This window comes from Diadema setosum, chromosome 21, assembly GCF_964275005.1.
Source record: "Diadema setosum chromosome 21, eeDiaSeto1, whole genome shotgun sequence".
Classification (NCBI taxonomy): Eukaryota; Metazoa; Echinodermata; class Echinoidea; order Diadematoida; family Diadematidae; genus Diadema; species Diadema setosum.
The window spans coordinates 1,472,684-1,497,390 of NC_092705.1; the positions used below are offsets into that span (position 1 = coordinate 1,472,684).

General features: G+C 39.3%; 2 protein-coding genes across 2 annotated transcripts in view; both read left to right on the plus strand.

Annotated features, from left to right (window-relative positions):
- The window catches only part of LOC140244637 (U2 snRNP-associated SURP motif-containing protein-like), a 29,244-nt gene extending 22,435 nt beyond the window's left edge, over positions 1-6,809 (plus strand). The window contains exons 19-22 of the mRNA XM_072324257.1: positions 664-791; positions 1,463-1,589; positions 3,466-3,576; positions 4,164-6,809. Coding sequence (XP_072180358.1) covers positions 664-791; positions 1,463-1,589; positions 3,466-3,576; positions 4,164-4,709 — 912 coding nt within the window. The 3' untranslated portion in view covers positions 4,710-6,809. The remainder of the gene's footprint in view (positions 1-663; positions 792-1,462; positions 1,590-3,465; positions 3,577-4,163) is intronic.
- Positions 6,810-13,675: 6,866 nt separating this feature from the next.
- The window catches only part of LOC140244944 (ubiquitin carboxyl-terminal hydrolase 9X-like), an 84,705-nt gene continuing 73,673 nt past the window's right edge, over positions 13,676-24,707 (plus strand). The window contains exon 1 of the mRNA XM_072324551.1: positions 13,676-13,755. The gene's annotated coding sequence lies outside the window, so the exon portion shown is untranslated. The remainder of the gene's footprint in view (positions 13,756-24,707) is intronic.

The following is a 24,707-nucleotide window of genomic DNA, read 5'->3' on the forward strand; positions in this document are numbered from 1 at the left end:
GAACTACCAGTTACAACAAAGTAAAAATTCAGTCTGCAACATTATCCACTCTATGTATTTTTATTGTTTATTTGTTCGGTTATAACGAGATTTCAATATAACGAAAGAAACTGCCAGTCCCAAAGACTTCATTGTAGCAGGAGTCCACTGTACAAACCTCAGTATGTCTCGGTCTAATAAGCCAGTTCGGGGTTCCAGTTTGAGCATGAGCAGAAAAAGGTCATTTGTACCGAGAGGCAGGTTGGTTTTTAATTTCACTGAGATAAGCATCTATAATGTTATGATTATTCATGTAATCCTTATAAATAATGTCTGCCAGTACATCCTCCTGACAGCAAGCCTGGTATTTGGCAATGTTAAAAGAAAAAGTTTCTTAATGTATTCAAAACATCAGCACAATGAAATGGATGCTTCCCAAAGTGTTGATTGACGAACCATTCTGATCACTTCATCTACACAGGTTCATCCTTTGTTAGAATACGAATTCCATAAATTGCTATGTTGGGCAAGCTGCTGTCGCTTTGAATTGAGTGAAGTGCCTAACCAACTGAGAAAAGTGAAAGGTCATTTGTACCCATGTGCACATGAGCTATCTCCGAACTGGCTTATTTTGGTTTTATATCAGACTGATGAAAGAGTATCACTTTTGTTTCTTCCAAGCAGGTTGCTCCATCTAAGTGGGAAACGGTGGATTCTTCCCTGCTAGAGGCTCAGGCCATGACGACATCAAAGTGGGAGACACTCGATAAGGACGAGGAATCGGAGAAGGAGGATGAGGAACAGAACGAGGAGTGAGTTGCCATGGAAACCGTGCCTATATGATACAGGATGATCTTGTTAAATCATTCATACCTCAGCTTTTGCTGTTACAAGAACATTCCTGCATATTGATAGTTAATATTTTAAGTGTTGGTGTGGAATCCACAGAAGCAGTTTATTCAGTATATCATGTTTTTGTATAAATATTTCTGTGCACCTTCAAAATGCTTTGGCAAAAAAAAAAAAAATGAATAAATTGATAAATGAAATAATAAGTGGAAAAAACGATGAGTGGATTAAGCAATGCCAAGAATGAAAGCACCAATTGTGATTTATCTCAGGTGTAGAGATGTATGGTAAGAAATTCCTTTAATACGAATAGATGTGCAGTGACTGTTTTCTTTGCTTTGAGTGGTAGTGTTGAACGTCATTGACATTGTTACAGACATTTGCTTATAATGCCTCAACCTGATGGAACATTCTCCTCCAGAATGGACAAATTACCGGTATTGATAAATTCAAGTCTGCCTTGAAAATATATTCTTTTACACCGTAAACAAACATGAAACTTGTTACCGCTGTGCATATTCTTGTATAGTTTTTCCTTTTTTTGACCGCATAGGGACATATTATACACTCTGTGATGTGCGCTATATATAAACTGTAAATTATTACTATTATTATTATTACTTTGTTGCCGTAGCGATGAGAATGAAGAGAGGGAGGATAATGATGAAGATGAAGACACACTCCAGGGATCAAGTGCAGCTGATTTCTTCAAATCTTCGGAGATGACGGAAGAGAGAAGAGCAAAACTCAGGGAGATTGAGGTAACTTTGCACTCCGAGGAAAAATAATGCAACAGGCTTTCTTTCTTTCTTTCTGGCCACCTCTTAAACTTATCATCCGCAACTTACTCTGCAGTTTCCATATATCCTCCCTCACCATTTTTTGAAGAGACTATACAGAGCGTATCAAAAAAAGGTTATCCAACTTTGGAGAGCTGCCATTTCTTAAAGACGACAATGACAAATTGCACTTTTTCCAAGTTTGCGTGTTATTGTGAAGGAACAATGCATGCCTCACTGCATGGATGAGATCTGTCAATGAAAGTTGCCAAATAGGCCAGCCTGTACGAATGCAGGTTTGTGTTTAGGTTTTGTGTTTAGGGTTTGTGTTTAGGTTTTCTCCTAACATTTTATGGTCCATAAGCTTTAACATGGCCTTTTGTCCGAAACTTGGTTGCTCCCACAGAGGCCAACCCACACAATCCATTTTTCTCTGTTCATATTCAACACATAGCTCCCAGTGGCAAACCACATCTTGAATATGAAGAGAGTAAAATGGATAATGGTTTCGCCTTAATGGGAACAACCAAATATCGACAACGTGGCCATGTTGAAGGTTATGAACCATAAAACGTTAGAAGAAACCCTAAAACACGAATCTGCAGTCGTGCAGACTGGCCTGATAATTTGACCACTTTCACTGAAAGATCTCATCCGTGCAGTCAGACATGCATTGTTCCTTCACAATAACAGGCAAACTTGGAAAAAGCGTAATTTGTCATTGTCATCTTTAAAGGGAAGATAAACCCCAAGAACAATGTGGATTGAGTGAAAGCAGCAACATTAGTAAAACACATCAGTGAAAGTTTGAAGAAAATCGGACAATCGATGCAAAAGTTATGAATTTTTAAAGTTTTGGTGTTGGAACCGCTGGATGAGGAGACTACTAGAGGTTATGACGTATGAGTGGACTACAATATCAAGAAAATATAAAGGAAATACTACAAAAATCCATTTTTCATGAAAATTACAAATTCCATCAACTTGATATTGACATATGTTACGGGTAGCAATTATTCCCCCTGCTTTCTGAAAGCGGTTGGTCCACTGCTCTTTCATAATTCTAGAAAAGTGAATTTTTGTTGAATATCCTTTATATTTTCTTTGTATTGTTGTCCACTCATACGTCATATCCTCTAGTAGTCTCCTCATCCAGCGGTTCCAACACCAAAACTTTAAAAATTTATAACTTTTGCATCGATTGTCCGATTTTTCTCAAACTTTCACTGATGTGTTCTACTAATGTTACTGCTTTCACTCAATCCACATTGCTCTTTGGGTTTACCTTCCCTTTAAAGTCCATGTGCTCGGTCATGCATGACAATTGTCAACATAATTAGGTATCAATGGAAAGAGGAAGAGTTCCTCTTTCCTTTACAGCCAACATTGTGCTCTTCATAACTGACAATTAAGAAATGGCAGCCCTCCTAAGTTGGATTACCTTTTTTTGATACGCTCTGTATTGCAAGTGAATTACATTGTAAGATCTTCATTACTCTTTTGTCACTTTTTTGTGATGCAGAGAAAAGTAGGCTCAGTCATGGCAGTACTCCCTAAAGTTTCATATTCTGTCAATTCATTTCTTTTTTTTTAAGTTTGAAAAACCCAAATCATTTGTCTTACCGGAAAGGATAAGAAAGAAGTGATCAATCTGTCAGACTATGTGGCCGACTTCCAGTTATTACCTTTTGAATTAAAAGGAGGCACTCCATGACAAAATCCCAGCAAGGTTGTTCGATTTAGGAACATGTTTTTTGAGGCTGCTGCTGCTGCTGTCGTCATCTAGAGATTCCTTTCAAATCCAATCTGTCAGACCATGTAGCTGACTTCAGTTATTACCTTTCCCCCATCTCTGCAGGTGAAAGTGATGAAGTTCCAGGATGACCTTGAGGCTGGTAGGAGGAGTCGCAAGCGAGACATGACACTGCAGGCGCAAGTGGAGAAATACAGGCAGAAACTTCTCCAAAAGGTCAGTCTTCTATTACAAGATGGAAGTGTCTTTTTGTTTTAACTCAACGAACATCAGTGCAGGCCTCATGAAAATTCTGGCAGAGGAAAAAGCAAAACATGCCTAATGTTCAGTTTGTCTGGTATGATTCATATGAATGGAATCTCTGATGATAATTGTGTTTTGTTTTGTTTTTTGTTTTTTGGCTATGTACTGAATACGCCGAATATTTTACAAGGTTTTTATTTTCACAAATTACTGATCCCGATACAAATGTTACGTGCACGCATACATTTCTCTGCTCAGTAGTGTACTCCACAATCGCAAATTTAACTACTCGCAAAGTCGTCAGTAAGTCCCGATTCGCAAAAATTTAGACTCGCTAAATATATAGCATATACAGTACTTCATTCCTCATTTTATCAGGACCTTTTTTGTGTGTGTGTGAATTTTGTCTCTGATTGCTTGTTAACAAATCAAGCACAATGCTTTCCGCAACTGTACTGTTCACATGTGGAAGAGCAGCTTGATCTCAAATTCCTCAAGTGATCATAAATCAGGTTTTATATTTGGTTTTTCTGCTGTTTGTTTTATTTCATGTAATACAGGAAAAGGACAGGGAAGGAGAGAGACAGAAATCCAAGTCAAAGGACAGGGAGCGAGACCGTCTAAAAGAGTTTGAGCGAGCGAGGGAAAGAGAGCGGGAAAGGTTTGCCAAAGAAGAAGATAGCACGGAGGAGGAGGAGATAGAGACACCCTCACGGCGTGATAGGGAGCGTAAACGGCGGCGGACACGCAGCCGATCCAGTAGCCCCATGAGCAGCAGCTCCGGCAAGCGCAATCGGTCCCGATCGCCGTCCGCGTCCAGTCGGCGCAGCGGCAGCCGCAAGGTGTCGCCAGACTCGTTGTCGGCTCTCAAAGAATACCTGGACTCCCCTTCCAGCAGGTCACACCGCTCCGGCTCACGCTCTCCCAAACGCTCCACTCCCCGCCATAGGTCACGGTCACCCAAGAAGTCGCGCCGGTCGAGGTCACGCTCCCGATCACCTCACAGAAGATCGTCCCCGTCGGGGTCAAGTCGAAGGTCACAGAGGTCGCGATCGAGGTCACCTCACAGGAGATCAAGTTCTCACAAAAAGAAGAGCAAGCACTGATGCTGAAATTGGGACACTTAGTGAATTGTGCATTCCGATACATTTTTCATCATAGACATTAGGAATTGACTTGAAGAATTTCTTATGGAATTGATCAAATTAATCAGAGTATATTAATGCCATTGTTAAGCATCTTTTTCTACAAGTGGAATTCTGTTGTTTATCTGTTGTCTTTGAATGAAGAAAGTAATGTTTTACAACTTGAGAAAAAGAGTGGGAATAACTTATAAGTTGGAAGTACTTCAGGGCTGCCAACTCTCACGCATTGAGCGTAAGACTCGTGCAATTCAACCAATTTTGACTGTCTCACTCTGATAAACGAAATCTCACGCTAAACCCCCAAAATGGAATGTACATGACTACAGAAATAGATATATCTCTAAATTCTCTGATATTCCGAATATCGATATGCCCAAGCCCAAAATTTCGAGATTTTCCCGCGCGGGTGTAAAGCTTAACCAATAATAATCGTTTTTGGTTCGCGCGCAAAGACGAGCTATTGGATTACGATTGGTTTCTACCTATACCACGTGAGCGTAGCTTGTACTTTGGCAAATTACAGTACATGTATGGCTATGACGTGCGCTTTACATCGCTTTACATAAACTGACTGTGTACGTAGTACGTACGTATGTACGGCCGCACAGCAGGCCGCCAGGCGCTAGCCAGGAGGTCGCTCCGCTCCCTCGCAGTGTCTCACGCCAAACTCTCACTCAAGGTTGGCAGCCCTGAGTACTTAAGAATATTGTCCCTTCCAGGGTAGGCTTTGCCCCAAGTGTTTATTGTTGTGTTGGGATTTTATGTTTCTAGAGTTCACCATATTTTGCTTCTGTCTTGAGTTCTTTTCAACTGGCCAAATTATGCATAATTTCTCGGATCTTGGAGAAGAATATTACCCTGGAAAAATACCTCACCCAGACATTAATAGATACTGCATATTGCAATATCTCTAATGATTGAAAATTTAATTCATTATGACATGGAGTATGCCTTTGTTTGTTGCTTTTTTGGTCAAAGTGCATGCCCTTCAGGGGCAATGACCCCCCCCCCCCCCCCCCCATTAAAAGATTAAAGAAATAACTCTTTTTTTTTCCAGGCTTTCTGTTCTTAAACCATCTTTTTGCTGCTCTCATATGTTGGGTATCAAGACAGGGCTCTTGATCAGTGGCTCTAGGTTCAGGTCCAGTTTGTGAAAACATGTAGTTTATCTGCATGACTGTTCTCTTCCCAGCATCAGTGGGTACTAACTAGAGAGACGTGCATTCATGTATTTTGCTCTGAGCCTGGATGGGCAGGCCATCACAGAATGGCATCCCGAGAATGAAAAATGTGCTCTCTGAGTATGTACTGTTACATATTTGAAAAAATGAATGCATCCATATGTGTTCCCACATGCTGAATGCTTTGACTCCGTGAATTGGAAAATGGGACACAGTCCGTTATTGTTGCCGCCTTCCATTGTAAGTGGCAACAGAGGGCAGTATGCCGAAAGCTAGCTTCTCCGTGCTGGAAATGTTACTGTAAAACGAGGAATGTTTGCGCGAGCCAAGATTCACAAAATTAAAATGCATGTGACAGTTCTTGTCAACACTATACACATTGAACATTCGAGGCAACTCGGGAAAATTTCATGCTGCGAAAAAGGCCGATCGGCTGCAATTCGTGGAAATTTCATGCCACGAAAATATCATGTTTTACAGTATTCAGCAGGGACACTGGTGTTGCTTTATCATCAGCACACGTGGTTAAATCTGCCGTTTGATATTCTTCCTATCAGTCACTGCCTGGGCCCTCCAGTGTGTTCGCAGTTGTACCACGCCCCCAAATCCTATGCTCTGTGTAGTTGTTTCTTTTTCAATCCCTATCTATATCTGTTGTGTATTTGTTATTTCTGGGTAGTGGTAACCAAACTGTGACATGGGAAGTACATTGTTGGTCTTTGCGTTTCTTTGGCTCCTTTTTTTTTTTTTTTTTCATGTCAGTGAGAGAGAAGCAAGATCTGTGGAAGTTCTTGAGGTATCTTCAAGAGTGAGTTGCATTCATTGTAATGATTATGGCATTAAAATTCTACATTGATGATGTAAATATTTTCAAAAGAAAGTTGGTGAAGTTGGTTTTTTATATGCTCATTCTTTGGAGTGATTAGTAAATGATGTTGAATGTGTCTTTTGCAAACCATTTTTTTTTTTTTTTTTGGGTGTTACCTACAGACTGTTTACTCTCAAAGTGTTATAGGCTCAGATGTAAAGACTATTGACTATACTTCTATATTATGTATAAAATTTAATGTCCAAAAACTCTCAATAGGATTATTGTTTACTGTCATACCTAATTACAGGCATGCTGTACAGCAATGAAGTGAGACATGTTCGCATTTTTCTTAAGAAGACAGGAATTCAGAAAACATTTAAGCATATTAACAAAAAGTATGTATCTGATATGCTATTATGACATATAAGTGGGTACGTTTGTGTGTGTGTGTGTGTGTGTGTGTTTGCTGGTGCACTTTTTCAGCAAATGGCAAAATGTGTCCCAAAATATGAACACTTTGTAACTTGGGCATCCTTAACAGAGCCAAAAAAGAAGCAGAATAACATGAAAACTTCTAGACTTGTGTCACTAACCGGTCTGAATTGCACTTATTTTTCTCTCACAAAGCTCACCTTAAAGGGATGATATAGTGTTGGTTTAGGTGAGGATTCAGCTGTTGACTTTTTGCAAGATACTTGCCACTTCATGAAATGTGACAGAGCATACAATTCCAAGAGGACTTTAAAGTTTGTTTGATGAAAATTGGTTTTGAAATGGGTGAGATATCCAAAAACAAAGCAAAACAAAGTAATCCTCTCGGAATGATATACAGTATTCTTTCATTATTTCATAAGAGGTTTCTCATCTCAAAAAAAAAAAAAGCATCAAAAAAGGTCGGAAACTTGAAGCCCCATCGCAACTGAAACTTGTCCCTTTAACAAGGAACAGCACTCCCATATGGAAAACCATTTTGTTTCTAAACAACTACAGTGTACTATGTAATGTTGTTCATTGCAATCCCGTTATAATTAAAATGGTTATAATGAAATTCCGGTTACAACGAAGTTGAAGGCCCAGTCACACTGCCCAAAAGTCGCGTAAACGCATGAATCACGGAAGAAATTCAAGCCTTACGCGATACAAGTGCGATCTGCGCATTTCATGTCTGACGTGGAACCTTCGTAGTTGTCCGCCGATGTGCGCCGGATCGGCGCTCTACTCGATTCCAGGTTTTGAGCAGCTCAAAACTCGACTTCGCATAGAAGTTTACGCAGTGTTTTTTGTTTGTTTGGTTTTTTTTTGTTTTTGTTTTTGTTTTTTTTTTGCGTAGTTTGCGTAGTTCTTACGCGAACAATGAGCGAAATATGCGTGGAATACAAATTACCAATCATTCATGTTAGATGTCTCATTCAGGACCGGGTAATATGAGCTGTGTTTTGCTCACTTGTTCCATTTAAATACATCATAGCACACTCACACATTTTTTTACCCATTGAGAAAAAAAACACACACAAAAAAAAAAAACACCACAAAAATCCATGAATTCTGAGGGTTCTACACCAACGGTCTTTCCATCGAGCAAGGGGAGTGGGATTTGACCCTTAAAGGGATGGTATAGTTTTGGTTGAGACTTAATTTCAGGTTTCTAACATTTTTTGGTGAGATAATGAGAAACCTCTTATGAAATATGAAAGAGCATGTAATTCCATGAGGAATTCAACGTTTATTTGATGAAAATTGGTTTTGAAATGGCTGAGATATCCAAAACAGAGCGATTCTAACAAAGTGTGGGGACCCACATTTTATTACGATCACTTTGTTTTACTTTGTTTTTGGATGTTTCAGTCATTCAAAACCCGATTTTCATCAAACAAACTTTGCATTCCTCTTAAAATGGTATGCTCTGTACTATTTCATAAGTGTTTTCTTGGTATCTCGCAAAAAGTTAAAAGCCCAATTTTCATCTCCACCAATACTGTACCATCCAGCAACTAACACTACCCGTTCTCACACACACATGGATACGCATACACCCCATAAAAAAGGACATAACAAAGAAACAAAACAACAAAACTGAAAGATCTGTGGTCCCTGCGAATGTTAGAAATCCAGTTCGCATGCACAAAATGTTGCTTTGCTGTCCAGTTACAACGTGGTATGTAAATGTAGGTAGGCGTAAAGCTTGCATAATGTTCGTAAATCGATGTACATGTATTGATGCAATGTGCCCAGCATTCTGCAAAAAAAAAAAAAAAAAAAAAAAAAGATACAGGCAAGCCTTTGTATGTGTTCAAAAATTGCACGTACTTCATGCTCAAAGGTTATCTATGGCAATAAACTCCAATTTTTGCGTGAAAGTTAGCTGACCCAGCCTGGCCTTTTGTCAGATAAAAACCATCAAAGCAGGCAAATCAAGCGCCCGTCACGAAAGCGTAGATAATGTATCTGAGGGCCCTGTTTCATAAAGCTGTTCGTAAAGTTACGAATTACTTTAGAACGACTGGTGATCAGTTCCGATGTGCTATACTTATCAGAATTTCCATAATTCAGCAGAAGAACTGATCACCAGTCGTTCTGAAGTCGTTCGTAACTTTATGAACAGCCTTATGAAACACCCCAGGTGCAATACATACCCCATCAGAAGAGCAGAAACATATTAAAGAAAAGCCCGACTGGAGTGCGGGCCGACTTTGGAGAGTCTACTAACTTCTTCAGTAGGTGTGTTGAAACAAACCCTTATCTCTATTCGACTCAGATGAAAAGACAGAGAAAATAAAAATCATTAATATGTATTATGTCGTTGAAATGCCTCTCTTGATGGGCTTTTTTTTTTTGTCACTTACAAATCAGTCTTCAACAACCGTCATTAAAGACCTGTAATGTCCCATTTCATAAAGATGTTAGGATATAGCAACTCTTGCAAGAATAGCAACTGCTCCGTATATAGCAGCAGCCAATCAGGAAGCAGGATTCTTGCTATGGCCATAATACCACGACACTCGCCATGCCTGCAAGAGTTGCCCGGGAAATTTTTATGAACTTGGCCCCCGTATTTGTACTACAATTACTGTCTACTACTACTGGTGCATGATATTTTATGTGGATGGATGATCATTGCTCAATCGTCATAATGGAGTAGATCCTCCAAATATACCCTTGCGGGTTGTATGACTCGTGGGTGTCGGTCTATAGTGGGATGACCCCGAGAGAGCCGCCGTGTTGCTATTGTCTCAAATTATTTTGGATACCAAGAATAGCTCTATATCTGTCATAACTTTGAGGACCATAGGGCCTACATATTATTCTCTATTTTATTTTACTTTTTTTTTTTGATATCTCGGTCATTTCAAAACCGATTTTCATCAAATAAAATATCTTAATTCCACTTAGAATTGTATGTTCTTTGTATACTATTTCATATAAATAGTTTCTTATTATCTAGCAAAAAGTTAGAATCTAAAGCCCTATCTCAACCAAGACTTAAAGCCATCCCTTTAAAACAAAAACAAAAACAAAAACAAAAAAAAATGACGTCCTGGGAGAAATTTATCCTTAAATAGATGGAAGTCAATGTAATGACAACTTCATCATTATTATTTTGGCCAAATAGCAAGAATGTTAATATTTACTGGCACATTCATTGTAGATTGGCGGTGTAACACGCTGAAAATAACATTAGGCCTATATACCTGTGTTTACACATAGGCTAATAGGCAGAATGCGATCGGGGTGATATTCACTCAGGAGATTGACGTCACGAAAATTACTTGGCATGGTAATAACAGAGTGGAAGCTCAAAAGCAATTCATATATATTGTCTTAATCTTTTAAAGCAAAAATGTTATCCTCTATCATAGTGATTAGTTGAAAAAAGCTTCATGTGATTATAGATGTAGGACCTACTTTGAACCATTTCATAATGTTGGAATACCCGACAATCCATGGTATATAATACTACTTGGAAAATGATGTCACTTTTTGTGACGACATTTGCCAGAGCAGTTCTGACGTAGCGCGCTGCTTCGTACGGTCTGTTTTGAAATGTCACAAAGCATGGCACAATATTATGAAATAACTGCGTTCAGCATGTTTTGTACTGTCACTGTATGCTCCCTCCACAACAGTACATCCACTATCACATGACTTCTTCTCCCCTCCACGACTGCCTTTTTATCCTTCTTTTGTCTATTAAAATTGAATTAAATTAAGTCTATCAAAAAGAAAAAATTCAATCCAAAATATCAAACAAAATACATTTTGCCTAATTCCGACTTTCTTGTTAAAACCATGGGTCGCGGCCTCCTCATACAGTGCCTCCAATACAGTAGGTCTACTATTACCTCATTCACTTCTGGAATGCGCTCTTCGGTGAACAATGAGTCACCAGCTCTGCCCTTCTTAATCACGCAGAAACTTTCAAGGCAAAGTAGGCCTATATAACTATTTGTATATTATAAACTAAAGCGATAAAACATGAAATCAAAATGAAGAGCTCCTCGATAATCAAAATCCCAGCAAGGCAGATCCGTTTCGTTACATAATATCATAGTAGGCCTATTCAAATTTGAAGACTGTTGTTGTTGTTAGTGTTGTTATCATTATCATCATCATCGTTGTTGTTGTGTGGTATTATAGTGATATCTACGAGTCCGGTAATCCGCTTCAGACATAATGTGCTAATGCTTATAAAGAGCTCACATTACATGTATTAATTGTTGCCATGTCGGGCAAATCTCGCGGCAAGCCTGCCAATTGTCAGCAAAGCCCTATATATTACACATATTTTGCATAATAAGTGAAATGCAAGTACACTGGTTTATGCGATTCATGAGCAGGATTGCCCAACTTCGGAGTTTGTATGCTCATTTAATAAGAGCAATAGTACAATTTACTACAAAATGACCTTTCTTTTTTTTTTTCTCTCTCTCTCTCATTTCATTTTGGTCAGGTGATTCACTCGTTTTCAAAACGTCATAATACACACGTTTGTCCGACGCAATAATTTATGGAAGTCATCAGTCATGTTGAAACAAAGAATGAACTTATGTAGACCATGGTGACCAATGGTCCGTGAATTATCAACACTTGGGGAAGCATCAATTTCATTATTCTACACTGAATGTATTATCAAACTTATTTTATTAATATTACCAAATTCAAGGCTTGCTGTCAGGTGGATGCGCTGGTAAGCACCATATACAAGAATTACTTGAATAATCGTTACATCACGGATGCTTATTTTAGTGAATATGCTAACAAACCAACATGCTCGGGGTTAAAGAATCCTTTGGATTGTGTGTTTATTCTGTTGATTTGATTTTATTATTCGTATAACGTTGTGAATCCATGAAATAAGTCGCCTTATCAACGCATACTTATAGAGACCGTCATAGAAGGTCAGTGGGTCAAATTGCGGGCGGAGAAGAAAAGATGTTTATCATCGTAATTTACTAGAGGATCATACCTTTTTCTCAAGCAGAGCTGCCATAGGCCTACCAGTTTCATGTCAGAAGCAGCTTTATTATGTTTTTCATTGTAATTTATTGGAGGATCATACCTTTTCAAGTAGAGCTGCCATACCAGTTTGATGTCAGAAGCAGTATTATTATGATATCCTTGATCAGTGGCGGATCCAGAGGGGGGCGCACCGGGCGCTCGCCCCCCAGCTCTTTATTTATTGTTAAAACAAAAGAAATAAAAAGAAAAAATTGAGGTGAAACCCGGAAGTGGGTCACCAGAAATATATTGTTTGCGCCCGCCCCCCCCCCCCTTTACTCTCTAAAAAAGATTGAGTGAAAATATTCACTCTTTAAGGAGTGAACACAAAAAAGAGTGAATTTAGAGTGAAATTGGAGTGAATTTTAAGTGAAAATTTTCATTTTCAATCATTTTGGAGTGACCTCAGGGATCACTCGATCTAGTGATCCCTGAGGTCACTCCAAAATGAGTGAAAATGAACATTTTCACTCAAAATTCACTCGAAATTCACTTTAAATTCACTTTAAATTCACTTTTTTTTTGTATTCACTCCTTTAAGAGCCTAGTAATATTTTCGCTCAATTTTTTCTAGGGAGTATGGAATTCCTGGATCCGCCCCTGCTTGTCGTAGGCCTAATCGCATGAGCCGAATCCTGAATTCTAGCATTTCTCAAAAGATCACTTTACTTACCTCATTTTTTCCCAAAAAAGCCTGCAATGACGAATTTGTATCTAATTGAACAATATTAATGATTGTGACTGGCTTTCATGGAGATCTGTTCAAGTTGCTCAAAATCCATGCTATATACATGCGTAAGTTTCTGATTTTCATTACTGGTTGTTGTTGTTGTTGCCTTATTAGCGCATTCATTAAAGTAACTTTTTGTTTATACATAATTTTTGTATGAACCAAAGCAATCGAGGTATCTCTGCCTGGGAATGTTTAGATAATGAAAATTACTTAATGTTTATAAAAGAACGTTTCTATGACGAAAATTTCTCAATCTATCTATATCATAATCAATATATCAATGTTCAATCCCCGGCAAAATAGCCACACTCTACCAGCATTTTACAATATTGTCTAAAGAATGGAATACAGTAAAGACATGAAATTAAAATATTGTTTTTCCTGTCCCTATACTTGTGATTCTTTAATGTGGGCTTGTGATCAGATTTCCTGCCAAAAAGAGCCATGAAACACATGCGTCGGAACGAAGTGGAGATTCTATAACTCTTTTCTAGTACATCGATGTATTCCTAACAGGATTCTCAGTCTATTACTATACTCGTACCCTGTAGCCCCTCATTTTAGGTTACTAATGTACCTGCCGTCGATATTATGAAAATAAGCACTGGTAAATGCGTATTGTATGGCGCCCTCAGGTGAAATCCTCCCATCCACTCGGGGTTGCTCGAAATAAGATACATGACGTCATGACATTAATTCGCTCGCAGGTCCTGCGGAGAATAGAGAAGAAGGATACTGTCAGTCGCTGTTTATCAACATTTAGCACTCCGCTTGCAGCAATAAAAGGTAAGATATATCATTTATGATGTTAAGGGAGAATGTAAGATCATTTTTCTGAAGACCTCATATCATGAAATAATTTCTTAATGACATAAACTGGGTTTGTCTGTGGGCCGAGATCAGCATCTGTGATAGATGAAAGTCGCCATTTTGGGTTTGTATTGAAGGAGTATGTGATATGATCCGAACCGAACTTCGTTGTCCACTCCTATCTACCGTCGACTCTCCGTCTTGTCAGCCGTCGATGGTATGGAAATCCGTGTTCCGGTTATGTCCAATGGAGAAGATACAAAGCACATAGGCTAGTATTTGCTATGAGAAGTAGAGCACTAGACCATCTAGGGTGTGGACCGACATTCTAGTACCTGCAGGTCTAGAGACCTCTGTGATGGTGAAGATATTTTCCCTCGGCACTCGGTTCAGTCTGCTGATTATCCAGTCTCCATTTATTTTATGGGCCTGGGCGCAGGCTTGGGTCAGCAGTGCAGTCATTGCTGGACTGGGCTGGGGGGCTAGGTTGTGGAACTGATGTGATGAACTGTTTCTCTTTTAACTCTCTCATCTTTTCTTCTTTTTTTTTCTTCAAATTTTTACATGTGGATTGGTAATGATCATAACGTTGTATGTGGAAAGTGCTTGCGCACTTCAAAATTTCAGCTCAACTTATGAATAATTCATGTCCCATAGCGTTTCCATGTAACAAAAAGAGTCTACGGAAAAAATATTGGGTAGGGCCTATGTGCGTATCATGCATGTATGTTAGCCTTTTTTATGAGTCGACCAGTCTTTTTCAGTCGAAAGTGCCGTGTGATTAAAAGTAGCGATGATAGTGAAGGATGTTTGTTGTGTGTAAAATGTTAAATGCTTTGCCATTGAAGTCATTCTAGCGAGTGGTTCGCGCGCTTGGTACGTACGTGCGTGTGTAACCATGTGCAGCATGCATGCAGCGTGCAGAAGTTGTACTGATCTGGGACAACTCGCCCCTGAAACAGATCGTACGTGACGAGTTGTCGCGCTTATGAATCGGTGATTTATAAATCACTCTTTCAAGTCTTGAAAGTAATATTTCATGAATGAGTTACGTACAACATAGAATTATCCTTGGAATAAACCAAATCCTTTTAGATCAGAAAAATTGAATTTGTTTTTTAAATGAAGTCCATCGGAACATGAAACCTACCTTGTTATATCGGGTTTCTTGTGAATATATCAGGGTTAAAACACATGAGCTTGGACCAGTAAAATTAACTTGTCATATTCATACAAAGTTTTGTTGTATATCAGACCTCTTAACGAGATTTCACTGTATTCATATGTTGAGCATGCTTCACCTAAGTGCAAAAATTGAGCCTGACATGGCTGCTCGATCAAAAATAGTAAATAGTAAGGACCTCCCTCATTACTTGCGTCAAAAACCCCGGACGAGAAAATATATTTCGTTTAAAAAAAAAAAGAGTAAATAGTAAGGACCTCCCTCATCACTGATCTCAGAAAACCCAGACGAGAAACTGCTTTCTTTTTTTTACTTGGCCTAATAAAGGGTGTTGTAGAGTTAAGTTCTTTCTTCATATATCCGCTTGGGGGCACTGTTTGTTGAGTTCGCTGACTGCAAAGTGGCATATGGGTTTTTGTGACAAGGAAATGGGGAGACAAATGTAGCGAAATTGGTTTGTTTGTGTTGTTTGTGTGGTACTTCCACCGATGCCAAAATGGTATCGATTCTATTAAACAGGGGACAATTAAGTAGCTTCAAGGTGGCACCAAACATGCATACCATCTCTCGAGACGGTAGAAATTTGGAGTAAATTACATAATACGGGCAGCCAGTCAAAATTTCAGTCTGTATTTTTTTGTCATTTTGGATTCTTATCTGGTTTCTTTTTTTTACAAAATTGTAACTTATCTAATATTCGAAGATCATATTTTAATGCTTTTTAATGTGATAACCGTTAGTTTTTTATTCATCAAGCAGAAAAAAGGTGATATTTTGTGCAAAATCTCTTGCTGTAAAAGCCGCAGAATACTGTCTATGTTTTATGGTGCAATGTTGATGCACGGTCCCGCCTTGACGAGTGGTGCATGTCATGTTCACTACGCAATATGTGTACAGAATCACAGTTTTGCCCGTCTGGTACATGCTATCATGCATAGTTGTCAATGAATACTATCTTAATAAAACTTTATATCTCTTGAAGGAAAGGGAGCTGTGACATGATGTTGTATGGCTTGTATAAAGCTTAGGCCAAGGAAAAAAATATTTTGGTTTCCGGTAACCCGACCAACCCGACCACAAGGTGCCGACCCGGTAAATTTTATCCTCATAGATGCGCTGCAACCATCGTTCGGCCCCCTGTACTCATTGTTCGGCCCCATATGTCCGTGCATCAACATGCGCGACGTACCGCGCCGTGCGCTCGCCCTGCCTACACTTGTATGTGAATGTATTAGCGCGCATGCTATGCATGGGCGAAACTGTATACATACTGTAGTATATCGCACTACGAGAGCGTGGTACATTTATACTATCCATGTACTCGCACGCTGTGCAAGAGATTCAACGCATTCACAACACGTTGCAATCGAACACTGGTGATACAGCAAATTCTGGCACGGGTGGCATGCAAAATATAAATATCGCGTAAACACTCAAGTTATCTCAGAAACAGCTGCAATCATGGCTGTAAGTGTACTTGCTGTATAGATTCAATGCAGATAAGCGGACTAGTAACTTCAAAACTTGGAATGAAACAAGTCTATATGTGTTGCTATGTAACTTTACTTACCTGTTACTTACCCGTTGAACTGCTTGTGCGAGTTGACCCGGGAGGGTTCGACAATGATTTCGGGGGTCCGGCGATGTGGCCCACCGTTGTGCTCTTCGGAACATGTGTGGAGATAGGTGCATAGTTTGAATTTCGCACCTGATATGCGCCATTTTTTATTCATGAATTTCAGTGAATTTTTATTTGTAAGAGTGGTTGATTCATGGAACCCTGTCGAATCATGGGCCACTTGCTTTACTGTACGCAATTTACTGCGAAGTACCGTATAGCGTACCCGATACATTTTTTACACAATGCAATGCATGTGTGTACGGTATAAAATGCATTTAGATGACTGTGTGTGCATTGCAATATTGTGCGACTTGCATACGTTCCTGTAACGTATGCTGCAGAGCTAGGTCTACTTAATATACGATACAGTACATGTATAAAAGATACCGATACGTACCACACAGACATACATGAACATACATGGTGCGCTCCATAATTTTTCTATGGTACACACACATTACACACGTACACGTTCACATTGAAACAGAAACCAAATTTTTCTATAGAAAGGGTAAAAATTTTTCGAGAAATAAAATTTTTCCCCTACCTTCCGACCCACTGTTCTTGAGGTCATGTTACCGGAAACCAACATATTATTTACTTTGGCCTTAGAATCTGCGTAGATGTGCTGTTGTATTGAAATTGCATTTTATTTAAAGCTTTAAAAAAGTTCAGGAGGCTAGTACAGTACCCTTGGCTTTGGCGAGTAGCCCTATTACTGTTGCTGCATATCAAATTACGACAGGGCTGTCATACCAGTCACCATGGAAATACGTAGGGACACAGTGCGACCATCGTGACCATGGTGCAACTATGTGGATTTTGAATTATCATTATGATGATTATGATTATGTTGATGATTATGATGATTATTATTATTATTAATTCAGGATTTCAGACATGTGTACATAGACAAATGCAAAACGAATTTGATTCAGCATAATAAACAAATTTGATGCAGGGCCCCTTAGTTAATCAGTTTTTTTAACTAAAAGGGCTACTCTGAGAAAACAAAATGGAATAGATAAATAAATGAATAAATAAACAAAGAATGAGATAAATTATAATACAGCAATGAAGCACAAATGGACAAACAGACCTAGTAGATTGTGACATAGAAAACAGGGCTGCCAGGAGCAAGAATCGATTACATACTTGGGAGCTCAGACCTACTACTATAAATCTAATCTTGATTATGTGCTTTATTTTGGTGTTATCGATTTAACCTTTCACAATTTACAACTTAACAAAAGCAATGATTTATTGCTTTGTCTGCACAATGTAGATCTCTTCTCTCTACACTGTTATCAGCTTTGTAAAGGCAAAAGTTACCAGGATGAAAATCGCTGCAAAAAAAAAAAAAAAAAAAAAAAGATCATGCTGTCGGCTGTGCGGCATTACGCTCAAGCAGCGCACACGCAGAAACAATTGCTGTAGCAGACTATCAAAGGTGATGCACATGCCACGTGTGATACAAAGCACTTTGAATACATTGGAATTGCAGTGGTGGACAGGGTTTTGCAGTCAGAAATGCAAATTTTGCCCCATTTACATTGCATGTTGGCTTGCTGTAGGTTGTAATATTAAATTTATAAGTCCAAGAAATCAATTTAATGTGAGTAAAGTGTAACATTTTAGGTAGAATGTAGAAATTTGTTATGTTTTGTAGCTGCTACAAGGGGTGTCCCTAAGAAAAGTGTGCGGATACTTGTCAGATTATGCCATGCTCGTCTGTTCAGGCTGCACTTTCATGTATGTAGGCTGAGCAGTGCTTGTCTACGTACATTTGTACGTATGGTCAAAATAAAATTCTTGATATTATTGCATCATTGGGCAATACAGAATGTGTTTAGAATGTGTGCTTGTGTGTGTGTTGGGGGGGATGCTAGACCAAACCACTGACTTCGATGTAATGTTATTATTTCATATGTGAGCAATATTTGTATCATGTTTTGGATGAAGATAGTCATTATGTACAAATGTGTACATACACTGTACATGATTTTGTGTACAATCACATGGTGTGGTATGTCTGCAATTAGTCATTCAGTGGGCCAATAATAATGAGCTACAGGGGTATCCTGTTTGAAGCTTCATGAGATCAAAAAATGTGATGGTCATTACTAAAGACCAGCTACAGGTATACTGTACATGCACATGTACCTACAGTTCTAATTTGTGAAAGTAGTAATTTTGTATCATAGATTCAAACATTTTCAGAATGCAGCTGATCAACATGAGTCCTGTGTCATATTAGCATATAACACAAATCTATGACTTCCTACATTTTCACACAGCTCGTCTTCAATTGGTATGAGTTACAGTATACATGGTACAATCGGTCAGATGTTTCAATGCAGTACAACATTTGGTACCAAGTTAATAATTCAGTGTGTGAAATGCAAGTGGCAAACTGTAGCAGGGATTATAACCTGAGTGGAGAAGTCTAGTCAAATGTTGAATGTGAGATCTTGTCTGCCAGATTTTGTATACATAATGTATTTGCTTCAAGCTTGTTTGTCATTTGAATGGCTTGGTAAAGTGAGTCAAGTATTAGCTGGTGTGTGTTTGATGAGATTCTAAGAGCAGAATGTGGACACAATTAATGAAGCTTTAACCCGTTGAGGACAGGCTGATTTTGCTACAACACTCATTTCCCATCTAGACATCTGCCTGAGTATACTCGGGACTTGTCCTCAGTGGGTCAAGCTGTAATTGATCAGCAGGGAAAGATGAAAATGATATACCATAATTGGTCATACTACACTAAATCATAACAATTTTGAGTTCGTACTGGTGATGCTGTGAATTTAAAAGAAAAAAAATCATTGTGAAAAAAAGTGCATGTCAGTACAACTTTGCCTGCTCATGTATTTAATTCTGAGTCACCATGTGGCTCGCTCGGCAGCACAATCATAACCTACTTACTATCTGGGTTTGATGAGGGATGTGTCATTTCATACTGATGCATACATTGTACATGTAACTACATGTACTCGTCAGTGGTTTGTACAGAGTTGCGTATGTGCCTTCACATTGCCTCTTCATACTTGCTTTCAACTAACAAGAAACACTGGATGTGGGCAGAGGTATCTTTCCCATTGCTTGAAGTTGAAAGTTGAAATGAGCGTACAGTTTAAATTTTAAACATGACACAGAATGCCCAGCACAATGTTGGCGCATCCCTAACACTAAACACACTAAAAGCAAAACCCAATGGGGCCTGATGGGCAAAGGTGTCAGGGCATCATACATGTACCAATTTCATTTGAAATTTGATTTCAGCCTGTGATTAATTCATTTTGTCGCAGTAAAAAGTAACAACCCAGCCAGTAACCCTGTGGTGCTCCACTGTCTACGCTCTGGGAGCACCCTGAGTGAATAGCATGCTATTTGCAAAAGTTGAGAAAATGACATGAATTCAGGCACCACTAAAAGTGCCTTATTTCACCAGCAATGAGCTGGTGTTTTATACTACATTGACATCCATAGATGTCTAATTTATATCTGAGGTTAAACTTGCACATAGCCAAACTGTTCCCATGATCCTGAAAAGACATTTTCTTTCGGTTATCTTCACTTCACCATTGCCATGCATGAAGTGCCATTGCTTCGCGAAAGTTCAGTATTCAAATAGTGAATGGTCACGAGTGCAATGGTACGAGATTTCGCACGAGGTGAAAGATAGAGGCGCTCTATTCAACGAGGCGAAGCCGAGTTGAATAGTGCGCCTCATCTTTCACCGAGTGCGAAATCTCGTTCCATTGCACGAGTAAAGACCATACACTATTTGATTTATACAATGTCCAAGTAGATCTTTTTCGTCTAAGTAAGCCTAGAAGTCTATATATGTATGAAAAATATAGCCATACTTACATGTGGATCCACTGCGATTCTCTTTCTGGCTTGTGCAATCAGTGTAGTATACAGGTCACTACAGTTATACTAGCGCTCATACACGTACACTAGCACTACGTAGGCATAATGTACGCGCATGCATGTACCGCACACGTACCTGCGCTAGCTGCATGCGAGCCCCAATATGCAACACGCAGTACCGTACAATTTCTCGAACCGTGGAATAGAACGAAAAAATCGAACCAAGTTGCACGCAAAAATAGAACCAAAATTGCACGGCGCGTTGAATGGAGTACTTATTTAATATCACGTCACCAACAATCCTCCAATCAAATTACAAGGATCTACTTGGACGTTGTATAATAAAAAATAAGTCAGCCACTGAATAAATGCATTTCTCTGGCTTTTCATAGTGTTCCTTAAAAGTGCTTAGCTTCTTAGGACCTCATGAATATTCATAGATCGGAATGAAGTCATGGTTGCTAGGCCTTATTTGCACTTCATACTATGCTCAGATAAGTGATGGACGGTTAGCGCTTGCACATCGGTTCAGAGTGTACAATGTAGAGTTGTCATGGTGGTTAGCAACAGGCAGTAAACATGACCAAATCAAGAAAAAAATCATGAATTTAGACAGTAAAAGAATATTGGAGGAACCAAATGTTACACCTCATTACTTAATATTTAGTTGAGTTGACCTACATCTACATGTATTTGTATTCAAATTGAAAAAAAAAATAGTTTTTAAAGCTTAATTTCATGTTGAAATACCACCACTCACAAGATACTAAATGCTTATATATCCACGGCTTGAACGCTTCATGTTCATTCGGGCTGGTCATAGTTACCCAGCCAGTAATGAACAAGTGGGGACAATATGATTATGTTCTAATTCTTTCAGTTTGGTCAGTGGCTTACACATCAAGGGACTGACCGATACAGGCTGTTAATTCAAAGGTGTATAAAGTTCTGGTCGAGGTGAGGATTTAGCTTTTAACGTTTTGCGAGATATTCAGAAACCACTCTGTGAGATGTCAAAGAGCATGCAATTCTATTAAGGGGTATCAAAAGTTTATTTGATGAAATTCGGTTTTGAAATGGCTGAGATATTCAAAAACAAGGTGAAATATAGCTATCCTAATAAAAGGCGTGGCCTGTCGCCTTTTATTATTATCACTTTTTAGCTCGGCTCAAGTGAGCTATTGCGATCGCTCTTCGTCCGGCGTCCATCGTGCGTAAACTTTTTACGTTTTCATCTTCTTGAGAATCCCATGACCGATTTCCACCAAACTTGGCAGGTAGCATCCCTAGGGGGATAGGATCTCAATTTGTTCAAATGGGCACCATGGCCCTCCTGGGGGGCCCCAGGGGGGCCCAAACACCCTAAAATTAAGGAATCTTTAAAAATCTTCTTCTGTAGAACCAGAAGTGATAGAGCTTAGTTAATTAATACTATGAGTTAGTACATTGATGACTGTAGTTTCAAGTTTGTTCATGGGGGAATCAGGGGTACCCCCCTTGGGACCCAGAGGAGGGGGGTGGGGAGGGGTCCTTATGGGGCATAAATTGTACATTTTCATCTTCACTTTGATATCCCCATGTCTGATTTTCACCAAACTTGGTAGGTAGCATCCCTAGGGGGATAGGATCTCAATTTGTTCAAATGGGCACCATGGCCCACCTTGGGGGCCTCCAGGGGGCCCAAACCCCAACCCCAACCCCCCCCCCCCCCCAAATTCAGGAATCTATAATAATCTTCTAGAACCAGGGCCCCGTTTTATCAAAAGATATAATCGATTATAAATTTCCGTACCACACAGCCTGTCATAGACTTACAGTTGAAATCAACTATATAATCAATTTTAACTCTTCATAAAACAGGGCCCAGAAGTGATAGGGCTTAGATAATACTATGAGTTAGTACATTGATGACTGTAGTTTCAAGTTTGTTCATGGGATTGTTGGAATCAGGGGTACCCCCCACCCCTCCCCTTGGGACCCAGGAGAGGGGATGGAGAGAAGTCCTACAACAGTTGTAATGAGGCCTAAATTGTACATGTTCATCTTCTTCTTGAAAACCTCATGATGAATTTTGACCAAACTTAGCATGTAGCATCCCTAGGGGGATAGAATCTCAATTCCTTCAAATGGGCACCATGTCCCTCTTGGGGGCCCCTAGGGGGCCCACCACCCCCCCCCCCCCCCACATTAAGGAATATTTAAAATCTTCTACTCTAGAACCAGAAATGATAAAGCATAGTTAATACCAGGGTTGCTTGCCCCCCCCCCCCCCCCCCCCACCTTGGAGTTGGGGGGGGGGGGCAATTTATTTTCAGAGATCAGCATAAGAGAAGAAATTAGATACTAATGTGTCAGTTTAATGCTCAGGGCATGAGAGTGACAGTGTTGGAATCTTTGTATGTGTGTATTCAAGACAACATTGTGTGGTCTTGGTGAAGATAATGAAGATAATAAAGAGTATATTCTAGTAAGCTGATTGAAATATATTCCCCTGAAATTGGAGTTATGTACAATCTGACTGCAGGCATCCCGTTGTAATGGGAATACATACCTTAATCAACCCATACATTGTACATCTCCATACTGAATGGGCCCCAAGGTCATTGGAATTGCATTAAATCATATAATTCGCGCAGAGTGCTGGTGCTGCATTGCATGGATGGCTTGTCTCACCTAATCTCATTTAACCGGTTGTACAATGAACGTGGTATGTAATTACCGCTGCCACATTCCCCTGATACAGACTTGGTACAAAAAAACAAACAAACAGACAAACCAGGAGTCGCTTGCCATGTTATCAGGAGCACAGTATACATACAACCCTGTATGTACATGTAAAACATGTACACTGTTGTGTATGTACATTGTATGTATAATGTAGTCCAATATGGGCTTATGAAAGTGTGAGATTGAGCCAATTACTTTATCTTGTACATCAAACGTTAAAGGGATGGTATAGTATTGGTGGAGATGAAGATTGAGCTTGCAACTTTTTGCAAGATACCAAGAAACCACTTATGAAATAGTACAGAACATACCATTCTAAGAGGAATTCAAAGTTTATGTGATGAAAATCGGTTTCGGAATGGCTGAAACATTCAAAAGCAAAGTAAAACAGAGTGATCGTAATAAAAGATGGGTCCCACCTTTTATTAGGATTGCTTTGTTTTGGATATCTCAACCATTTCAAAACCAATTTTCATCAAATAAACGTTGAATTCCTCTTGAGATGACATGCTCTTTCGTACTTCACAAGAGGTTTCTCATAATCTCACCGAAAATGTTAGAAACCTGAAATTAGGTCTCAACCATATCTATGGTCCCTTTAAAGTGCTTGAATGCATATTCCTGGTTTGACAGTGAATATTGAAATACCTTAGGAAGCCAAGAATGTTCTTACAGTAGGCATCCTTGAAGCTCTCCAAATCATTTTAGGCCGAAACTCATTTGCATGTGCGTGGGTTAGTGAAAGCTTTAGTTTTCTATAATTGGTTGGTGTGTTGTGTGTGTGTGTGTTTGTTTGTGCTTTTTGAAGGGATGTTAAAATGGTGCTACCGTACAAGTGGTAAGTGGTCAAAACTTCCTGTGAAAAGTACATTGGTACGATGCTAAAAAAAAAGAAAAAAGTGTAGGTCAGCTGTTGTATCACCAAGGTCAAATGTATTAAGTTACATGGTGCAACAAGTTTATTGTTAAGAGCTTTTGCTGGACACACCTTCGAAATATCCCATTACATTTATACACTTTGTAGAAAATGATTGTCTAGCCCGACCAGACACCATGCAAAGCACAGCGTCAGACAAGCGGGGCCTCGCCATCACATCGGAAACCACAACACAACTACAAAACATATAAAAATTTATACGTTACTCACGTAAAGTGCATGCTTATATTACAGAAGGTACATAACTCCATAGAGAGCCCTCGTGACATGTCCATGGAACAAAAAAATGACACTTTCTAGTGCAATCCCTGACTGTTGGGGTTCATCGTTGCAGAATTCAAAATGGCGCATTGATCACTCTGCAATTATGCGCGCGTGCGTGACCATAAGTGCAGTGATCTTTTGCGTGTGTGAGCTGCTTGAGTGTAGCGGTTGACAGCGTGTCCTTTAAAAATGCATTCAGATCGCGTGAGCTCCCAATAAAGACGATGTACTAATGTTCGCAGATGCTGCATATAATCTTTGTTTTTGGTAAGTTGTGAATTGTGTATCAACATGTCAATATCGATAAGTTAGCTATG